The sequence below is a fragment of the Epinephelus fuscoguttatus genome, linkage group LG23 (assembly GCF_011397635.1).
Source record: "Epinephelus fuscoguttatus linkage group LG23, E.fuscoguttatus.final_Chr_v1".
In the NCBI taxonomy this organism is placed as follows: Eukaryota; Metazoa; Chordata; class Actinopteri; order Perciformes; family Serranidae; genus Epinephelus; species Epinephelus fuscoguttatus.
Genome location: NC_064774.1, coordinates 25,046,482 through 25,064,696, shown reverse-complemented (window position 1 = coordinate 25,064,696; position 18,215 = coordinate 25,046,482). Strand labels below are relative to the sequence as shown.

The window sequence follows — 18,215 nt, the reverse complement described above, 5'->3', positions numbered from 1 at the left end:
GTTACTTCAAAGAGACACAAAATTACACCATTAAGACACAAAATTACCACAAGGAGACACAAACTGACTACACACAATGCAACAAAAAAGGACACACAACTACTATAAAAAGATGCAGAACAACTACAAAGAGACGCAAAACCACCACAAAGTCTGCAAGTCTTGCTCCTGTGTAGGAGAGGTGGTGGGTCCCTCTGCATATCTGTGCCCAGGGGCCCATTGTCTCATCATCTGCCCGTAGTTGGATCTTTTTATTGATGTTTGGCTTGAAATGTATGTAACACAACAGGTGTTTTACACATGCATATTATGAATAAAAAGATCAGAAAAACTCTCTGTTACATCACAGAGGCCTTAATTCACATCCTCAATATCAGGTCAGCTTGGCCACTATAAATAAATATCAATCATTAATAATAACTCTGAAAGATAGATTTCTTATTTTGTATTAAAATGTATTATTTTTGTTTTTGTTTTTGTTTTGATCTTAATGTTATGTATGTTGTAAAAATGTAATGTAATGTAAAAAAAAATGAAGATGCGCGGTATTTTTATAAGGTCTACTCTACTGGCTAATTCTGGTGGTTTGCAGCGCCAAAGTGGACTGTGATTGGTTACTAGATACGCTTCAGCATTTTTGATTGGACAAGCGATGTTTTGGGATCGTCGCTCCTATTGGCCACTCCAACAGTCCGGCTCAGCGCTGATTGGTTGAATTCACGGGCTGTAGAGTCCGGCAAAGTGTCGAACCGAAGATTGAAGTGAGGAGGAAGTACTTTTTAAAATGGAAATACACCAAATGATACTTTAACTTTCTACAGCAGAGCGGAAGGAGAAGGTGAGCGGGCTCTTGTGGTCACTGTGTTGTCCGGTAAAGGAAACGTTATGTGTTTACAAACAGCATCGCCTGCCTGTCTGTCTGCATGGACGGATAACGTTACTTATTAATCCGTGTACAGTTGGAGGAGAGGGTCAGTGTGAAAGCTACTCTGGTGATGCCTCAGCGTACATAATGGCACTTAAACGCGTATTATATTGTTAACATCCAACTACACGCAGAGAAAATACCTGCCATTGAATAAACTTAAACATTGTGACAGTGTGATGTGATGAGCAGTCATTCCCTCGCTGTGCGGGTTCAATTGTTAGCTAGTGTTGCACTTGACTTCACTGGGCTTTATTTGCCGCTAATTTGACATGAAAACGCAACAACGAGTCTCGGTTAATTTCTTGGGGGTTGTATGTGAATGTACTGACAGGATAAATGGCTTCAGGCTCAGCTCAGGACGTTAGTTTGGTGTAAATACACCGACGGGTTCATAACGTTCACCGTCTTACTGTATGACATCACGGAAGCTGCCAGTGGTCAAGTGCGCAGATTAAAATGAGTCATCCGGTAAGGTATCAAAAATAAAAGCCCTGTAAATGAGTGTAGCAACATCTCGGAGAAAATAAACAGTTTGTATTTTCAGCTTTTTAATTATTTTACATAGAGCGTCACCAACGTTGTGTAAGGTAAAATATGTTTTGCTTATTCTTTTGCATTTCATCAAACAAAGTCGGGTAACTTCCGGTCGTGTGCTGTGTTCTTTTCCAGCTGACTTGACAGAGATACGGAAGCCACACGGTAGCTCGGTGTCCCGCGGGCTTTCCACTGTACGTATATTCACATTAATGTCTGTCTGCACAACAAGCTACAAGTCACAAATAAAACGAGAACAGACCAACATGGGAATATGTTTTCCCCTCTGTCTGCTTTCTGTGTGCTTTCATGTGGCATTGGTTACTATTATTGCCACCCAGCTGCAGTGTTGTCATTTACCAGTGTCACCCATATTGAGTAAGTAGTAGTCGTGAAATCAAGGAAATCAACATTGTCGGTAAAGACGGTTGCATTTCATTTAAATTTGCTCTGTGTACAGAAGAAGAAGAACCTAAAATAGCTATTTTAAATCTAGGCTCCCACTGCATTTCTCCAGTAGTGGACACATACATTGTTCTATTTTACAAGTATTGCAACTGTGATATAAATGGCAATACTTCCTCATGCAGCTATTTTATATGTGTGTTTATATGTATATTTTAAATAAGGACATCCAAAACAAAATGGTGTTTAATTTTTTTTTTTAAATCAGCAAAGACGCCTTTCTTCATTCTTTAAGGGGAACATTACCTAAATTAAGAATTTCAATATGTTATTTCCATGGAAAGTTCAATCAGTTTTTGTGAACATGAGCTACTCTCTCTCTCAGCTTGAAACCAGAGAAGTAAGTGTCAAACTTGTGATGTCATCAAGTATAAAGACTGGAGCTGCCCCATGGACAATGAATAAGAGACTGATTTTGTGGACCCACAGAATGTGTGTTTTCTTTTTATATCCATTCATTTATTAATTCAGTATCTGTAACTGCGTATCCTGGTACAGGGTCGCCGGGGGCTGGAGTGTATGCCAACTGATACTGGGCGAGAAGTGACGTACACCCTGGACAGGTCGCCAGACTGTCACAGGGTTGACACATAGAGAGACAGACACCCATTCATGCTCACATTCAAGCCAACACTTTTGGCAAACACTATCACCACTGTTCACCAGAATGACAGATGAGATTAAAAAAACAAATCCATCCCATATCATATGAACACAGTACTGATTTCTCTACTGCTTAAAACAAATAAGGACCCTACTCATTGTACTAGTCTCAGACCCATTTCCCTGATTAACACAGATATCAAAATCATCAGCAAAGCACTGGCAACCTGACTTGAATCAGTTATCTCATCCCTCGTTCACCCAGACCAAACAGAATTTATTAAAGGCAGACTTTTAATAATCATTTATTTAATGGATCACAACATTCTACAACACTCCAAGGGCAGCAGTTATGACTAACAACCTCATTTCACAAAGTGTCACACTCTGTAGAGGCACCAGACAAGGATGTCCACTCTCACCCTCACTGTTTGCACTTCTTATTTAACTATTAGGAGCAGCATTATGTCAAAACAGCAACATTACAGGTATCCGCACCAATAACATAACGCATAAAATTATCTTATGTGCAGGTGATGTACTCATATACTCAGAACATTCCCCTCTATAACATCTTTCCCAATTTGTAGTCTGTGGAGCAGCTCCAGACTTTATATTTGATGACATCACAAATCTGAGTTTAAGCATTTGGGAGGGTTGTTTAAAATAACTAAAATTATCAAGAAAAATAATAAATGTAATCAAGCGATCTTAATTAGAATATTTACTAATGGTAAACATTTTTTGTACTATGTGATATTCAATAATCAATGGAATAGCTCAGCAAGAGAAAGATCAAGATTTGGCTGACTTATAAACCTTTACCTTTGTGGTATAGTTAATGTGTGTCTACATGTTTCAAAGCCAGGCCTGTCCACCCAACCACCTGTGACGGTGCCGGAGGACGAGATGGAGGCAGCAGGAGAGGTACAGCTCCCTGAGGCCAACGGAGTGGTGGAGAAACCAAGAGAGGATGGTGGAGGTGCAGGAGGAGAGGAGACCATGGAGGAGAGCACAGAAGAGAGGGAGAGCGACTTGGATGATAGTGAAGATGAGGAAGAGGAGGAAGAAGAGGAGAGTTCGGGTAAAATCCAAGAGCTTTGCGGAATTGTTGCCTGATTAGATACAATGTCTCTGTTTTTTACTGTTTGTGTCTTGTCTCCTTCGTGAAGAGATGGACGATGAAGACTGTGAGCGAAGGAGAGGAGAATGTATTGATGAGATGATGGATCTGGAAAAACAGTTTCATGAGCTGAAAGAGACGTAAGTTGAAACATAATCTCAGTAGTATGAAGAAAAGCAGAAAAAAAGAAGGAAAGACTGACTGCACCGTGTAACTGCAGGTTGTTTCGGGAGCGGCAGAACCAAGTGAAAGTGAAGCTGGACGAGGTGCTGACAGGGAAGGCTGGAGAATACAGAGAACCACTGATTGCACTACAGGACAGCATGCAGATACGGACACAAGTAGCTGGTAAGTGAAAACACACACACGGAACCCGACATGCTCAGATTTTGAACAGCCCGAGCTTGTATCTCATGGCGTACACTACAGTTTCCTTTAACCACAGTGGAATGATGTTCAAATTTATAGCTAATGTGTGACTTTTTTGGATGAATGTCACCTGCACACAATATGCATCCCAAACAGACCTGAAAAATTTAACAGGAGATCTGTTACAGTTTGCATTGTATTACTTTTGTCATACATTTTCCAGCACACAAACTGGACTTTACATCTTTTACAAGGTGTATGTGTTTTCTCAAGTCTAACGTAGCATGATATAGCTTCTGACCACTAGGTCGGGCTATTTGACAAACATCAATGTCTCAGGCAGCTTGATGGGACTCCAGAAGACCCCCTGTGCTAAATATAATCTGCGGACTGGAGGGTGATTGTAGCCTAAAGTATGATTTGATTGATTTCAAATGCTATGTAAGGGCACTTTAAAGGGAATTTCTTACTCCTACACCTACAGCAATGTCTTGTTGTATTCTGCCCATTATAGTTTCTTTAGCTGTGTTCATATAGAAATGGTCTGTGTTTGGTCTTTGCTTTGATTAGTGAGTGGGCGTTAAATGATGCTAGTATCATAAAGGTCAGGCTGTGTTTGTTTCTGTCAACTTCTAAAAGCAACTAAAACCACAAAAAAATCTATAAATATCCACTTTCTGTCTTAAACATCCTCTCTCTGTCTCTGTCTGAAGGAGTGTACAAAGAGCTGTGTCTGCAGGTGATCAAGCACAAGTACGAGTGTGAACAACAAGGAGCAAAGCAGCACCTCGAGGTAATTAACAAACATACTGTACAGCAGGCATGTTCAAAGTCTGGCCCGGTGGCCAATTGTGACCTGCAGGTGGATTTTAAATGGCTGCTGTTTCAAAATATACGAGGCTGTATGGAAATTGGTTAATCAAGCTAGCTAAATTGCATTTTTTTTCCCTTCACCTCATGATGACAGGACTATCATATAGATTGTAGGCATGCACGTGGGCAGAACTAATGTGTTTTCATACACACACAGTAAACAAGTAAACATCTGGTTACCTAGCAATGATTAAAAATGAACCATATGATGCAAGCAGCAGCTGGCCCCCAAGTATTCAAATGATCTAATCTGGCTTCCATTAAAAAGTTTGGACACCCTTGCTGTACACTGCATAGGGACACTGGTACACATTAGCCATTGTCACTGAGCAAAATTAACACATTACTAAAACTGTGTTTGTGTATTTGTACTGTATGTGTGGTACAGAGTGAGCGGATGATGCTGTTCGATACCATGAAGACTGAACTGCTGGAAAAGATAAGAAGACTGGAGGAGGACAGGCAGAATATAGACCTCACCTCAGGTACAGCTAAGATGTCATTATCATTATTAGTCTTGCTGATGTGAAGAACACCATAAATCTACTGTACTTTTGCTGCCATTGTTAAGAAATGAATCTGAACAGTGAGGCAAGTTATGTAATAAATGCTGTATTTAATTCCAGAGTGGAGCGATGAGATGAGGGGCAAGAAGTGTAAAAGGAAGAACCTGCTGGGTCGGTCGGAGAGGAAAAAGAAAGTAGCTCTGGTTTCAGGTAAACCTTCCCCTTTTTCTGCGCTCCCCCCTACCTCAACATCCCCTTTTACCTTTCATTCAAAAACATTTAAGCCCCGTTTCCACCAAGCAGTTCGGTACGGTTCACTTCAGTACTCCCTCTCTGTCTCACAGGGCCTTTCATCGTCTACATGTTGAGAGACATTGACATCCTTGAAGACTGGACTGCTATCAAGAAGGTAAAAAAATGACTAGCTATGTCTCCATTTCAGCTCCCACGTGTCTCAGCTGTTGCGCTACACTATCATTTCAGTGTTGACATTACACTAAATTACAATGAATAAGTAACTGATAGTCACAATGCTACACTACATACACACTCCAACAAATAAACCAGCTAAATGTGTGATTTCTCTGTGTGCATTTCAGGCAAAAGCAGCACTGTCGCCACTAAAAAAGAAAGTTGAAAGTAAGTCTACCTGTCACCTGTTTGCATGTACAAACACCTTACTGTTTACTTACTGGGAGATTTTCTCTGTAACCCATTCTCATTTTGTCTTTCAGAGCGGTGATAGTAGGAAGATCTTACCGAAGACCAATGGCAAAGAAACCAAACTTCTCACACACACACATTCCCAGCTACTTCCACTAACAGTCCCCACTGCATCACCCAGAAGATTACTGTGTTGTTGTTTTTCCTGCACCCTTGACCCCGGCGACCAACCTCCCTATTGCTTGTTTATTATCTATTGCTATTTAAAATAAGTTCTTAATGATATGGCGACTATGTATTTATAGAATGATTTATAATGGTGATTAAAATTTTAATCTTTTGTGACACAAGGGTTTGCTTGTTTGTGCGATCAGTTCCTTCTCAGGTGTTTATGAGTGCACACACACACAAATTCAGGCTTTTGTGAAAGGATGAAAATGTTTCTTTAGGCAACTGTAATATTTTCCAAAATAAACTCCATGATGTAAATTTACTTATATAAATGTCAATGTATACATGATTAGTGGAACATCACACACCAGGCACCATATTCACAAAACTTACTAGCACAAAGAGTTGCTCCAAGTGAGGAAATTCTAAAAAAGTTCTACAGAGTTGGGATGTTGTCTTAGAATTTCCCCTTAAAGTTAAGACAAGGTCCTTATAAAGTTATTCACAGAAAATTTTAGACCTTAAAAGAGCTCCTAAGGTGAAAAACTTAGAAGTAAGGAAGAGGACTTTTTAGAGGCTTAAGAGTTTCTTAAGCAGAGGAGAAAATGATGGATCATTTAATTTCCACTGGGTGTCGACACCTTGCAGGCTCACAAAAGGGTGTGTCTGTGACAACCAATCACACCTGTTAAAAGAATGTGTCACACCTAGCAACAGGGTCAACCACACCTCCTCACTAACGTAAAAGTTTCTGTCCCTTCCTTAGTAAGAGTTGCTCTGAGAACTTTCCTAAATCACTCCTAAGCTAAGAGGCCGTTTACACGTTGCCGGCTATTTTCATAAACGGACATTTCACCGTCTCCGTTTACAAAAAGATCTTTGTTTACACTTACCCGTGTATATATACACAAGAGCACGCCAAACCTGTAGGTGGCAGTGTAACGAGAAGCTCAAACCTTCCATGTATCCATTGTCACCATAGCAACATAGGTCGCACTTTTGACACAGGCGCAAGTTACAGCGCATACTGTGACGTCGGCTGCCCATAACTCCGTTTATCTCAGTTTACATGCAAACGCGCAACCGGAGTTTTCCAAAATCTCCACTCTGGCCGGAGTTTTTAGAAAGACTCGTTTTCAGAGGAGAAATCTCCGTTTGCATGTAAACGAAGGGCACAAACGAAGGAAGATGTCTCCGTTTATCAAAATCACCGTGTACGTGTAAACGGCCTCTTAGATTCCTTACTAAAAATGTTTAGGCTAAGTTAGGAGCTCTCTAAGAGTTTTCTAAGACCGTTTGTGAATACGGCCCCAGAAGTTTTGTCAGTGCCTTACCAAAAGGTTCCACCCATTTTGTTTGAAGATAGAAGTCTGATGCAGATTCTGTTATACTGAAGCTGCTGGTTGACAATATTTTGCACAGTATTTTCATCTGTATTCTAGTCAGGGTGGAAAAGCCTCTGAACCAAGTATCTGCTGACTGTTTAAACTGCTCCTGGATCTTCTTAGTCCTCACAAGTGCATCAGTGTTGGTGCACAAAGTCATCTGTTGAGCCAGACTGGACCCTTTGGCAGGCCTGTTCTGGTCCCCAGGCCATATGTTTGACTCCCCTGCTCTAAAGCATATCCTGCTTTATTGTCTATATTATTCTAAATGGGACCATACTTTACAAAATAAACATAGTGCTGTCTTGGGGCAGACTTGAAACTAGTGACTGATATCAGCAAACTCATGAGGAAATTACTTACTGAGGTAATATATCATGTGTGAAATGGGTCATTTTTAGTGTGCAGGTGCTACTGTTGTTCTGCACTTCCTGATATCGGACAGTGAACTATCACATTTAAACAAATCACTTGTGGAGTGTCAGCTGAGGTCAGTGTCACCAGACCTTTGCTTTACTTGGATGTGACTGGTGATAAAAAAAAAAAGTACTGAAAAACTAGTTTGTAAAAATACTCAGAAAAGCACAGGTACACAGAAAAACACAACTTTGTTACTGTAACGAATCAACTTCAATCATCTGTGAAGCACTCTGAACTGCATTTACCTGTATGAAAGGTGCTGTACAAATAAAGTTTGGCTGATTGATTAATTGTAACAAGTGAAAATATAATTTGTTACTTCCACCCGTCAAATACTGCACAGGATACCTTTTACTTTCTTGGTTCACTCCCACAGCTCTGACCAACTCTGTTTTCCGCCACAGCAGGCAGCTGTTTACTGTATAGCAACTCTTAAAAACCCACTGTACACTACATGCCCAGCACAGTTGTGTACAGTTTGTGTAGCCCAGGTGTAGCTTTTGCTACTCTAATCACGTCTTTAGCGTGTCTCTACCATGGGAACATTTTAGTGGAATTTCATCTCTGTGAAGTAAAGCTTCAGCTGCAGGTCCCCCCTTAATGTGATTAGGGGATTGGGATTGCTTGACAAACAGTCAGCTCTGTAGAAGTACTTCCCATTCTGGCTGCACAGGTGAGGTTTCACTTGGTTTCTATTTCCCCCAAGGAGATGAATAAAGTAATTCTCTTTCTAAAGAGTGAGTGTACTGTTGCTGCACCAGGTGCCGAGACTGGAAAGCTTTTTGCTCACAGGTTCCACAGGTGTGGTTTCTCTCCTGTATGAGAGAACTGGTGTAGCTATAGTTGAGACAGATACCTGAAGCTGGGCTTGCAGTAGCTGCAGTTGTAGTTGTCTCCAGTGGTAAGTAGAGTACTGAAACTCTATACTCAAGTAAAATTACATTTACTTTAAAAAAGAAGACTCAAGTAAACATCAAAGGTACTATTTGAGAAACCTACTCAAGCAAAAGTAAAAAGTACCTGGTTAATAAATTACTCAAAGTACAAGTTACTGTTTACTTGTCAACAAAGATGCTGTTTGCTTTTCAGGTCCTGCGTGCAATGATAAAAGTACATCAGTTTTGTTTAATAAAGGGTCAGTTAAGTTAATGTTTATTCCATCAGTTGGATATTTGAACATTTTTAATTGTCATTCTTTAACAGATTAAATATTAATTAACCTATTTGCTCCCTTTGTTTTTATCTTTATAGCTGCTACAGCTAGCTAGCAGTCTGTGCTCAACAGTTTCTGGCTCCCTGTTTCCATGGGAACAAAATCAGGGAGCAATGTGAGGCATTCAGGGATACCAGGTTAAATGTTGGGAAAAAAACTTATCTCATTTAGTTCATGATGTCATTCCTCAACAGACATCGGTTGCTCTTTATCAACTTTAAGCCACTTACCTCACATGCCTAATGATAGTGTTGAGTTTAAATCAAGCTTAATGAGGAGGGGATATGTTCAAGGACAGAAAGAGACAAGAGTGTATTTGGACAGTGTTTATTTGACATGAAAAGTGGGAAAGAGGAGAGGGATCAAGTTCTTGTGCGTATTCACATTTTACATAGCAGCCACAGCCAATAGGAACAAGAAAGAGCTGTCAGTATTGATAAAGTGCTTTTTTCTTTCTTTCTTTCTTTCTTTCTCTGACTCCCATCACTGGGCATCTTTTCCCTTCCTTCTCTCTCTCTGTCTTCCTTGCCTCCCTCATCCATTTCTCCCCCTCCCCTCAGAGTTTCTAGACTGAAACCCCTTCTTCTCACCTCCTCACCCCCACTTTCCACCTGTAGTGCAAATCCAGTGTTCACCATCACCATCACCATCCCTCTCTTCCTCATTCCCCTCACAGATGCTTGCTGAGTTTACGCGCCTGCCTCTCCCTAGCCTCAAAGGCGGCTTTGGTATCCATCAGCTCGTCCAGCTGCCGGCGGATTCGTGCCATGTCGAGCTGGGTGGACTCGCACTGCTCCCTCAGGGCGGCCGACTCCACCCTCAGCTGCGTGGCAGCTATGGAGAGCTGCTCACTGCGTTCACGGCACTGCATCTGCATCCTCTTGGCGTCAGTGAGAAGGGACTCCACGCTCACTGCCACTGATTCACACTGGTTCAGAGACATGTTCTGTGCAAAGATAGAGGGAGGGGATGGAGGTCAGAGGTCAAAACACGAGCTAGACATTGTACACTGATTAGCTGAAGGACATTTAAGCAGACAGATGCTTGAAAAGAGTCTTTTTGTCCAGTTGGAAGGCTCTTTATTCAGGACTCTGCTCTTTTGTCTGATCTGGCAGCAAACTACAGCTATCCTGCCAAAAAAAAAATTAGATGAAGTGAATCAATAGCTCGTAGTCAGAAGTCTCACAGATCAACAGGTTTTAAACAGAACATTTGATCTGTGGAGAGTGAAGTAGCTTAAAGAGGCTTATCATGGCTTAGCTCAGGCTACAGTGGCCACTGCTGCTCTTCTCTGTATTCCTCTTTTATCCCTGTTCTTCCATCAGTCTCTTTTTATCTTCTCATTTAATTTACTCTTATTTTTTCCTCTCGGACATGTTTGCATCCACACAGCTCATTTTAAATCAGTAGATCAATAGAACAGCCAAATAGGTGTGAAAAGGTCTTACCAGAGGCTCCAAAGTCAAATTAATCACAACCTTTGTGGTCTTCTTCTGGGACTCGAGTTCAAGACAGTCCTCGATGTTCTCCAGCGTTCTCTCTCTTTTATAGTTGTCCTTTAGACTTCCTGTGCATATTTAAGAAAAAACATACAGTAACTCCAGGTTTGGATTCTAATTTAGATGTAGATTGTGGAAGTAGCTTTTGGAAGTTGACTTACAGACCAAGTGAAGTTCTTCCTCCAGTGTGCCAGTATGTCTTCCCTATATTGTTTTATCTCCGTTTTCTGTCTCCATGTGTCTCCTTCTTTCCAATCCTGTCTCTCCCTCTCTCCCTCCAGTGATTATTATCTTCTACCTCAGGGCTCAAGTGAGGTCAGGTAATCCACAGAGATTAGACATTTAAGGAAGGAGCAGGAGTCATGTTGTAATAGCAGGAGTAAGCTGTCTATTCTGATCTGTCAGGTGACTGCTGGGAACTCGCTCAGTCACACCTCGTTCAATTTTTTAAGAAATCTCCCGAGTCTGATGGTTGAATATTGATTAAATATTTGTCAGTATGCAGCTACAGTATGTTTTACTTCACTGCCTGTGCACAGATTAACAAGTGAATGCATTTTTCATGGTGCATTTAGATTATTACCAATATAAATAAAGGTCTGAATTTATTTTGGGGTTTTCTGATATAGACCAGTCTTGGGTTTGGTAAGATTGGTGATAGGGTGCTAATCACTGATGAATATCACAGCCAAGCAGTGGTTTGTTGGGGTTAGCTGTCCTGGGCAAAATTAATAAACTGGTGGGACCTATTGGTTTTGTGAGGCTGTAGCAGAAACAGGCTTCTGATGGAAGGGAAAAAGGCAACAGGAAGTATGCTTTGTGCTAATTTCTTCTGGAGGAAATGCGCTGTTTTGTCTTGAATCTATCCCTGCTGATTAGTACTTGAATTGGATGGCCAAAATAAAGCTTAATTGCAATGGAGGAGCATGAATTGACACAAAATATACTCAGTTTAACACCCATGTATCCCTGGTACAAGTAATTCCTAACTTGTTAGGAACCAGCAGAGGGAGACACAGTTCATCATATCTGTCTCCATGTCTCCATTCCCATTGAAAAACATTTGCAGTACACACATTTGGGTCTTTGTGTTTTAACTCTTTGGTTTATTGGTTCAAAAAGGAGCACACCATGTGTCATCACTACAAACCAAGTGGCTGACATCTTGACATACAGGCGTTTAAGGTACATATACTCCTAAGGTGCAATATCCCAAACACAGTATCACTGTTGATGAGCACCTAGACAGGATATTAGATGTAAAAGTTATGGTGGGAGCAAATATCATACCTAAAAGTAAAAATCCATTTATGTGTTGCATAATTTAATATAGTGTTGCTGTGGCTGTTTTGAGCCATAGCAAGTCTTTGTATAAGCAGTGGTTATGTTCACATAGTGTGACAGACTGAACTATCCGAGATCACATGGCAAACATTTCCAGACAAAATGAACAGAAGTGACAATCAGCCTCAATGTCACATAAAATAATTAATTATAAATAAAGAACAGAGGCAACTTATAGAAATAAAATTAGTGGGCACAGAGTGGAACTTTTCAAAAAAAAAAATGACTTTAGGCTTTTGAGGGCTGTGTTAATATTTATAAAATGAGTGAAAATGTTTTTAACATAGGACACATCTGCCAGTCAAATCAAAAATACAAAATTGTAGCACACTGATATAAAAAATGAATGCCTGCAATAAAAATTCTCCTGCTTCTTGTTATGTAAACAAATAGATATATTTCTGTGTGATCCAGTGGTCAGACATTTGAAGTGGCTTTTGTGAGTACATGTGGGAAACAGGTAAATGTTCTTATCAGCAGTTAAAACTTTGGATTATATGCTCAGTCTGTGGCAGATACACCCTGACAGTTTTAGTGAGGCATACCAGCTTGACGAGGTGGCCGAGTGGTTAAGGCGATGGACTGCTAATCCATTGTGCTCTGCACGCGTGGGTTCGAATCCCATCCTCGTCGACGTGCAATGCTTCTATTGTATCACAACGCTCAGGAGCAAATAAAGTTAAACACAATAAATAACTGTGACAAATATGTTCACTGGAATTCCTCAAACAGAATAACACTGAATGCGTCTACCTGTTTTCCACATCTACTCCCACATAATCATGTTGTGCTAATGTATGTGTTTCTGTAAGTCATCTTCCATGCCTGTCCTCACTGTGGTCTTGCGGGACGGTTGAAAAATGGCTCTGTCTCTGCAGCCGTCACCCCCGCGTCACCAAAAAGCCCCCCGGCCGGCCCACCGTACCCTCCATACCCTCCTGGAATCAACTTTGACCCTGAGCTCTGACGCCTCTGGACGAGCACCAGAACCCCGATGATAAGCCAGAAGAAGAAGTTGACCCACACTGCCGTCTGAGGAGGAGGAGATGAAACATGACACACAAGATGGACTTGAAGCTCTTTCATCTGAATCTGAACAGTTTTTTTTTTACCCATTTTTTTGTTCTTTGGATGTAAATAAGGTGCCAACTTTCATTTGAAAAAGTATTCCCCCCGCCCCCATAATAGTCCCTGCTAAGCCCTGAATGTCCTTAAATACTAGAAACAACCCTGTGTACACCTGACCTGTGCAGGGCTGCTGCAGCTGGATTTGCCTCTTGGCAAAGATGAGTGAGGACAGCAATTAACAGTTTATTAACGGGCTCCTTGTCTCCTGTCATTTTGCAAAAGTGGCCCCCGGGCAGAGCAAGCTGAATATCCCTGCACTAGTGGTTCTTCATAGCTGTTTAAAGAATTAGTGCTGACTGAATCAATCGCTTAACATAAGCAGCTTTATAAGCTGTGTCCAATTCATTCACACATCTTGTAAAAACTAGCTCTCTGATCACTTTTCTTTTAAACTCTCTTATTCCCGCAGATGTTAGGCAACTCTTCCATTCATTAAACTGAAGAACAATGACCATACTGCAACTCATAGCTCTTTTTTGCTGTATATTATTAAAAGGAACATTTGGGGTATATAACATGTAGTATAACATAATGCAAAGAGTTACAAGAACTGGTTCTGTACCCATAAAAAGCAACAAAGGAAGCCTACTGACCTCAGCTTTATATAGACTGTTGTAGAACCTTTCCCCTTTAAGTGGACTGACCCAATTCTTGGCCTGGGCATCTTCACATCTTCAGAGACAGAAATAGATTGCATGTTCGAAAGTTACTGATCATAACATTTCAAACCAACATTTGTGTCCTATCAAATAGGTGTTAGCTAACTGGCTGCCAAAGTTCCTTCAAAATCATCACGAAATATCAAACATGATCACTTAGGCTTAAAAGTTATACAGTAAGTATAATTATAAGGCTGTAAAAAAGAGATAAAGACAGTAAAACAGTTCTGAGTACAAAACGAAAAAGCAAGCAAGCATGAGGGTAAAGCTCACTGGGTTTCAAATGTTGTGTTGACTTTCATTTCTGACTTAGTGTGGACAAGCCTGTGCATGTTGCGGTCGCACTGCGAGGAGTGTATGAGTGTGTGTGTGTGTGTGTGTGCCTGTGCTACCTTGTGATGTTGGGAACGCTCTCTATGACCGACTTGCAGAGCGAGTCGCGTCCGATCTTCAACATGCACCCCGAGATGAGCAGGAAGAACAGGAAGAAGCCACTCGCAGCTATAATCAGGTTCATCCCCAAGCGCTCCCTGTGGAGAACAGAGTAAACAGAACGAGGGTGAGAACGGCGGTGCGCGTTCTCTGAAGCGATGGAAAACAGAAATGGAAGAATAAAGTGTTATCTCAACCTCTGAACAAATGAGGAAATGACGTCAAGCTACTGTGTGTAACATGTGACTATGTTACAATGGCATGTCCTCTGTGATCAGGTTTTGATTTCTGCTCCATGTTTGTTTTTCCATCCTTGCCCGTTTTGCAGCCTGAACTGTTAGACCAGTGTCAGAGAGGCCATTCAGTCTGTAAAACTTGTAGCAAAACCTAATTAAACCATCCTGCTGACGCACCCAAAATAAGTTTAAAAGTGTGGGTTGACGTTGTTTCATTGTTTCATGCTAACAAGGATACAACTCTGGAGTAGGGACGGACAGTGTAATGGCTGATTAGTAGAAGTTAAAACAAGCATACTGTAAGTCCGGTTGGGCCAGTTGTGCTATTACGAGAATTGTGACACTTCTGTTTTCGTGCAGTTGCACAGTTTCTGTATATGCATTTATAGTAAAATGCTTTTACACATGCCTGGCTGAGATGGCTGTTATGGGTGGGAAAATACTGTATGGGATATTAGTATCAGCTTTAATACATGATATTCATTTTGCCCTCGATTTTGAGTGGAAACATTGACTAGTGCCAATTTTTTGAATTTATATCAGCTTTTATCACTTAAAAGTTTCTTGTGTGATCAATTAAGATTGTTACAAGCTGTGTAACATTTGCGTTCACTTAGTTGGCAAATAGTAAAGTTCAAATATAAGATGATTACAGAGTTACAGAAGTTTCAGTTTTAGTCAACCCATTTTAACAAAGGACCAAGCCCCCCCAATATAGTGATAAAAAATATAAAGGAAAAAAAATTGCAACGCTACAACAGGCAAGCATGCACCAATGTCCAAAATAATCTGTTTTGCGTGTGGTTTGCTCAAGTGGTGTTGCCATACCAGCTTTTGCTCAACAGCTGTGGGCAGTAGGTACAATCACTGTCAAAAACTGTACTGTCTCTCTGTTTCATTACTTTCAAATGTATTAAAAGTGTAAAACTAAAATGTAATATGAGTGTTATGTAGGCTATATCACTGTTATAGTTTTCATAAAGAGTTGGTATGTCATAAACAATAATATAAAAAAGTCGTAAAAAGACATAGTATGTTCACTTTCCCCCGTGCTGCACCTAAAAAGGCACTCAGTCATTCCCTGCTCATTGATTTTTGTTTGAAGTTGGTTTAGCTGGTGAGTTTCTACAAATGTCTCCTAACGGTTGGGTCACACAAGGTTTGGCCCTGCTTTAAGGATTCCAACAGAGTAAGCAACAAAATTCAACAGAAAGACAGAGGAACTCACAAACAATGGCTGTTTCCTCTATCAGGGCACTGAGAGCTAGTGGTTTCTGATGCCATACACAAACACATGTGCAATTACCTTTTGATTTCCCCCTCGATGCAGAAGGAGTACAGCCAGTACAGAGACAGTGAGAAACACAACACTGCCACCAGGACTGATATGGCTGACACAAAGTAGCATAGAGAGGAGGAGCTGGAGGACTTGATATCAATGAGGCTTGCTGTAGCATTGTAGTTGACGAGTCCATACAGCATGCACCGACCTCCAAAATTACCCTGAGAGATAAAGAGATTTTAAATTTTATTTTTGTACTTCTATTGTTTCTTTTCTGTCATTTTGTTTCATTCAACAGTCTCAGTTTAATCACATTGTTCCCGTGACTTCCATTTTGTCACATTGCTGTAACTGCACCAACAAAATACAACACACATCAAGTGCAGCATCTGACTTCTATAAAAGAGTGGAGAGAATAATTGGGCACGAGGACCATCTGGTCACATGATGAGAACAGTATCTGGACACATGACTCTGTTATTACCCCCGCGCGCACGCACATCAAAACAATTAGGTGCACGCGCATTTTCACACGCTCATGTATTTCCTGATAGAGAAAGTGGAGTTAAAGGGATGTTAAGCCTCAAAATAAATGTTATTCTTCACTGTGCCTTTAGCTAGAAGCGTGAAATGAGTGCAGCTCATTAAATTAAGTGGAATAAATTGGACACACAGTGATACAATACTGCGCGTGCTGATGATAAGAGAGTTTTCGTAATTTTCTTTAGTGTTTTTGATAAGGAAAGTAGTTCCCTTTAGGAAACAACACATTGTGATGTAGGAACTAGCCTAAAAACACAGATATAATATAAAGATGTGTCTGAGACTTCCTACAACACTCACAGTTAGCAGGAAATCAGAAGACAGTGAAAGCGCGTCTTTTTTTTTTTAGCTGCTCTCGCCCCATTACTAACAGCCTACGTAACATTTAGCCTACAGAAATATGTAAAGATGCGCACGAGCGTAAAAAGGGATTAACATTTGTTTTGGCCCCCAAAAGTAGCGTACTGTGTTCATTTTAGAACCGAGATATATCGAAAACATAATTAACTTTGAATACAGTAAAATAAATGGCACAAATACAGCCTCTATGTTGTTATTTTTTCCGTTTTCACTGCCCGTTTTCACGTTCTGGAACTCACGCGCGCACTGAAAAAGTGAGTCTACCCGGAAGAGGATGGAGATAAAAGAAGTTTAAGGATTAGTTTGGTTTATTAATGTATGGATGAAGTCACCTGGACTATGGTGACGGATGCGGCGGCAACAATCCCACAGACGAAGCAGCAGGCGTACAGACCCAACTCCAGCAGCAGCAGCCCCGTTAACGCCATCGTCCTGCGGCCAGGTTCCTGTCTGGGAGGACACCAGCGTAAAGGCAGCCACAGTTAGATAAATAACTTCCGGTATGATCCTTCAAAGTAAAATCTTGGATGATAAAAGCGATAAAACGTTAATTGACTTGAGCTTGTAAGGGGGAAATAATTAGCATGTCTTGAAGAGTGCGCAGTAGAAACAGGGCGGGCTGGTGTCAAACACAAGTGGATAAATCAATTAAAATTTCCAATTAAATGTTCACGATATGCCAGAAAATATTCTACACAGTTAATTCAATTAAATGTTTTTCATTGCATGACTGACTGGAGTTTAAGGCCGTATTTTAGCAGTCGTTTCGTTTATCACTGTGTAACTGAATATCCTTGAGGAGCAAACAGACAGTCATAAAGATGTGATATCCAAAACAAAATCTTTCAATCTTATTGTCTTGAAAGTTGTTGTATTAGGCTATGAAAAGACTGAAAAACATTATTCAAAATTCTGTTAATAAAGCCAGATGAAGCCATTTGACTCGCACTACTCACCTGCCTGTTCCTAATGCAGTGTATGAAATGCCACGCTTAAATTTTGAAGATAAGAGTATTTAATTTCCGGCGTTATTTTTGGCTGTTTTTGCGTCCCTACAGTCCAGCTGCTCGAAGCGACAATCCACCCTTTACGATTCCCTCCAGGTTTTAGATTCAGTGGAGTTTCTTTTGAGCTCCAGCAGAATGCGTAAAAATCGTATATTTGTCACACTGACGGGTTGGGGAGTTTCAACACTGGTTGTCATACAGAGCAATTTTCCTCGGGTCAGCAGCTGGTTTCAACTGATCCTGACCCAGAAAGATAAACTTAAAGCTGTGGGAAACAGAAAGAAGGGATGACGCATCAGCTTTTTATTGATGTAAATGTCAAAACATTACACTTCTGTAATCCAGATGATGCACCACTGCAGTGTTATGCAAAAGTCATATTTCTAAGCAGGATGTCACATGCAGTCTGAGTGTAATAAAAGATGAGGTGGCTAGACTCAGTCAAAGGTTAAGCTACTTGATCTAAAGGCAT

General features: G+C 40.7%; 2 protein-coding genes and 1 non-coding gene across 6 annotated transcripts; 2 read left to right on the top strand and 1 right to left on the bottom strand.

The window, feature by feature from the left end:
- Window positions 1-715: 715 nt before the first annotated feature.
- brms1 (BRMS1 transcriptional repressor and anoikis regulator) lies at window positions 716-6,414 on the top strand. Of its 4 annotated transcripts, none has more exons than XM_049568130.1 (11): window positions 716-838; window positions 1,598-1,656; window positions 3,399-3,614; window positions 3,703-3,793; window positions 3,874-4,001; window positions 4,736-4,815; window positions 5,284-5,380; window positions 5,522-5,611; window positions 5,746-5,810; window positions 6,001-6,040; window positions 6,136-6,414. In XM_049568130.1, exons 3-11 carry the CDS (start codon window positions 3,440-3,442, stop codon window positions 6,141-6,143), a joined length of 774 nt encoding a protein of 257 aa, XP_049424087.1. In that variant the 5' UTR covers window positions 716-838; window positions 1,598-1,656; window positions 3,399-3,439; the 3' UTR covers window positions 6,144-6,414. The 4 variants fall into 4 exon arrangements, with proteins under 4 accessions (XP_049424087.1, XP_049424088.1, XP_049424090.1 ...); XM_049568131.1 differs by having other exon boundaries at window positions 3,395-3,614; XM_049568133.1 differs by lacking the exon at window positions 1,598-1,656 and having other exon boundaries at window positions 718-838; window positions 3,395-3,614.
- A 5,423-nt stretch (window positions 6,415-11,837) lies between these two features.
- On the bottom strand, window positions 11,838-17,883 carry tmem179ba (transmembrane protein 179Ba). The gene is made up of 6 exons (XM_049569052.1): window positions 17,693-17,883; window positions 17,069-17,186; window positions 15,858-16,054; window positions 14,276-14,413; window positions 13,818-13,896; window positions 11,838-13,128 (listed from the first exon to the last, which is right to left on the bottom strand). The coding sequence occupies exons 2-6, from the start codon at window positions 17,162-17,164 to the stop codon at window positions 12,928-12,930; spliced, it is 711 nt and encodes a 236-aa protein (XP_049425009.1). The 5' UTR covers window positions 17,165-17,186; window positions 17,693-17,883; the 3' UTR covers window positions 11,838-12,927.
- On the top strand, window positions 12,648-12,729 carry trnas-gcu (transfer RNA serine (anticodon GCU)). Its single transcript has one exon. It is a non-coding gene; the product is annotated as a tRNA-Ser (tRNA).
- Window positions 17,884-18,215: the final 332 nt, after the last annotated feature.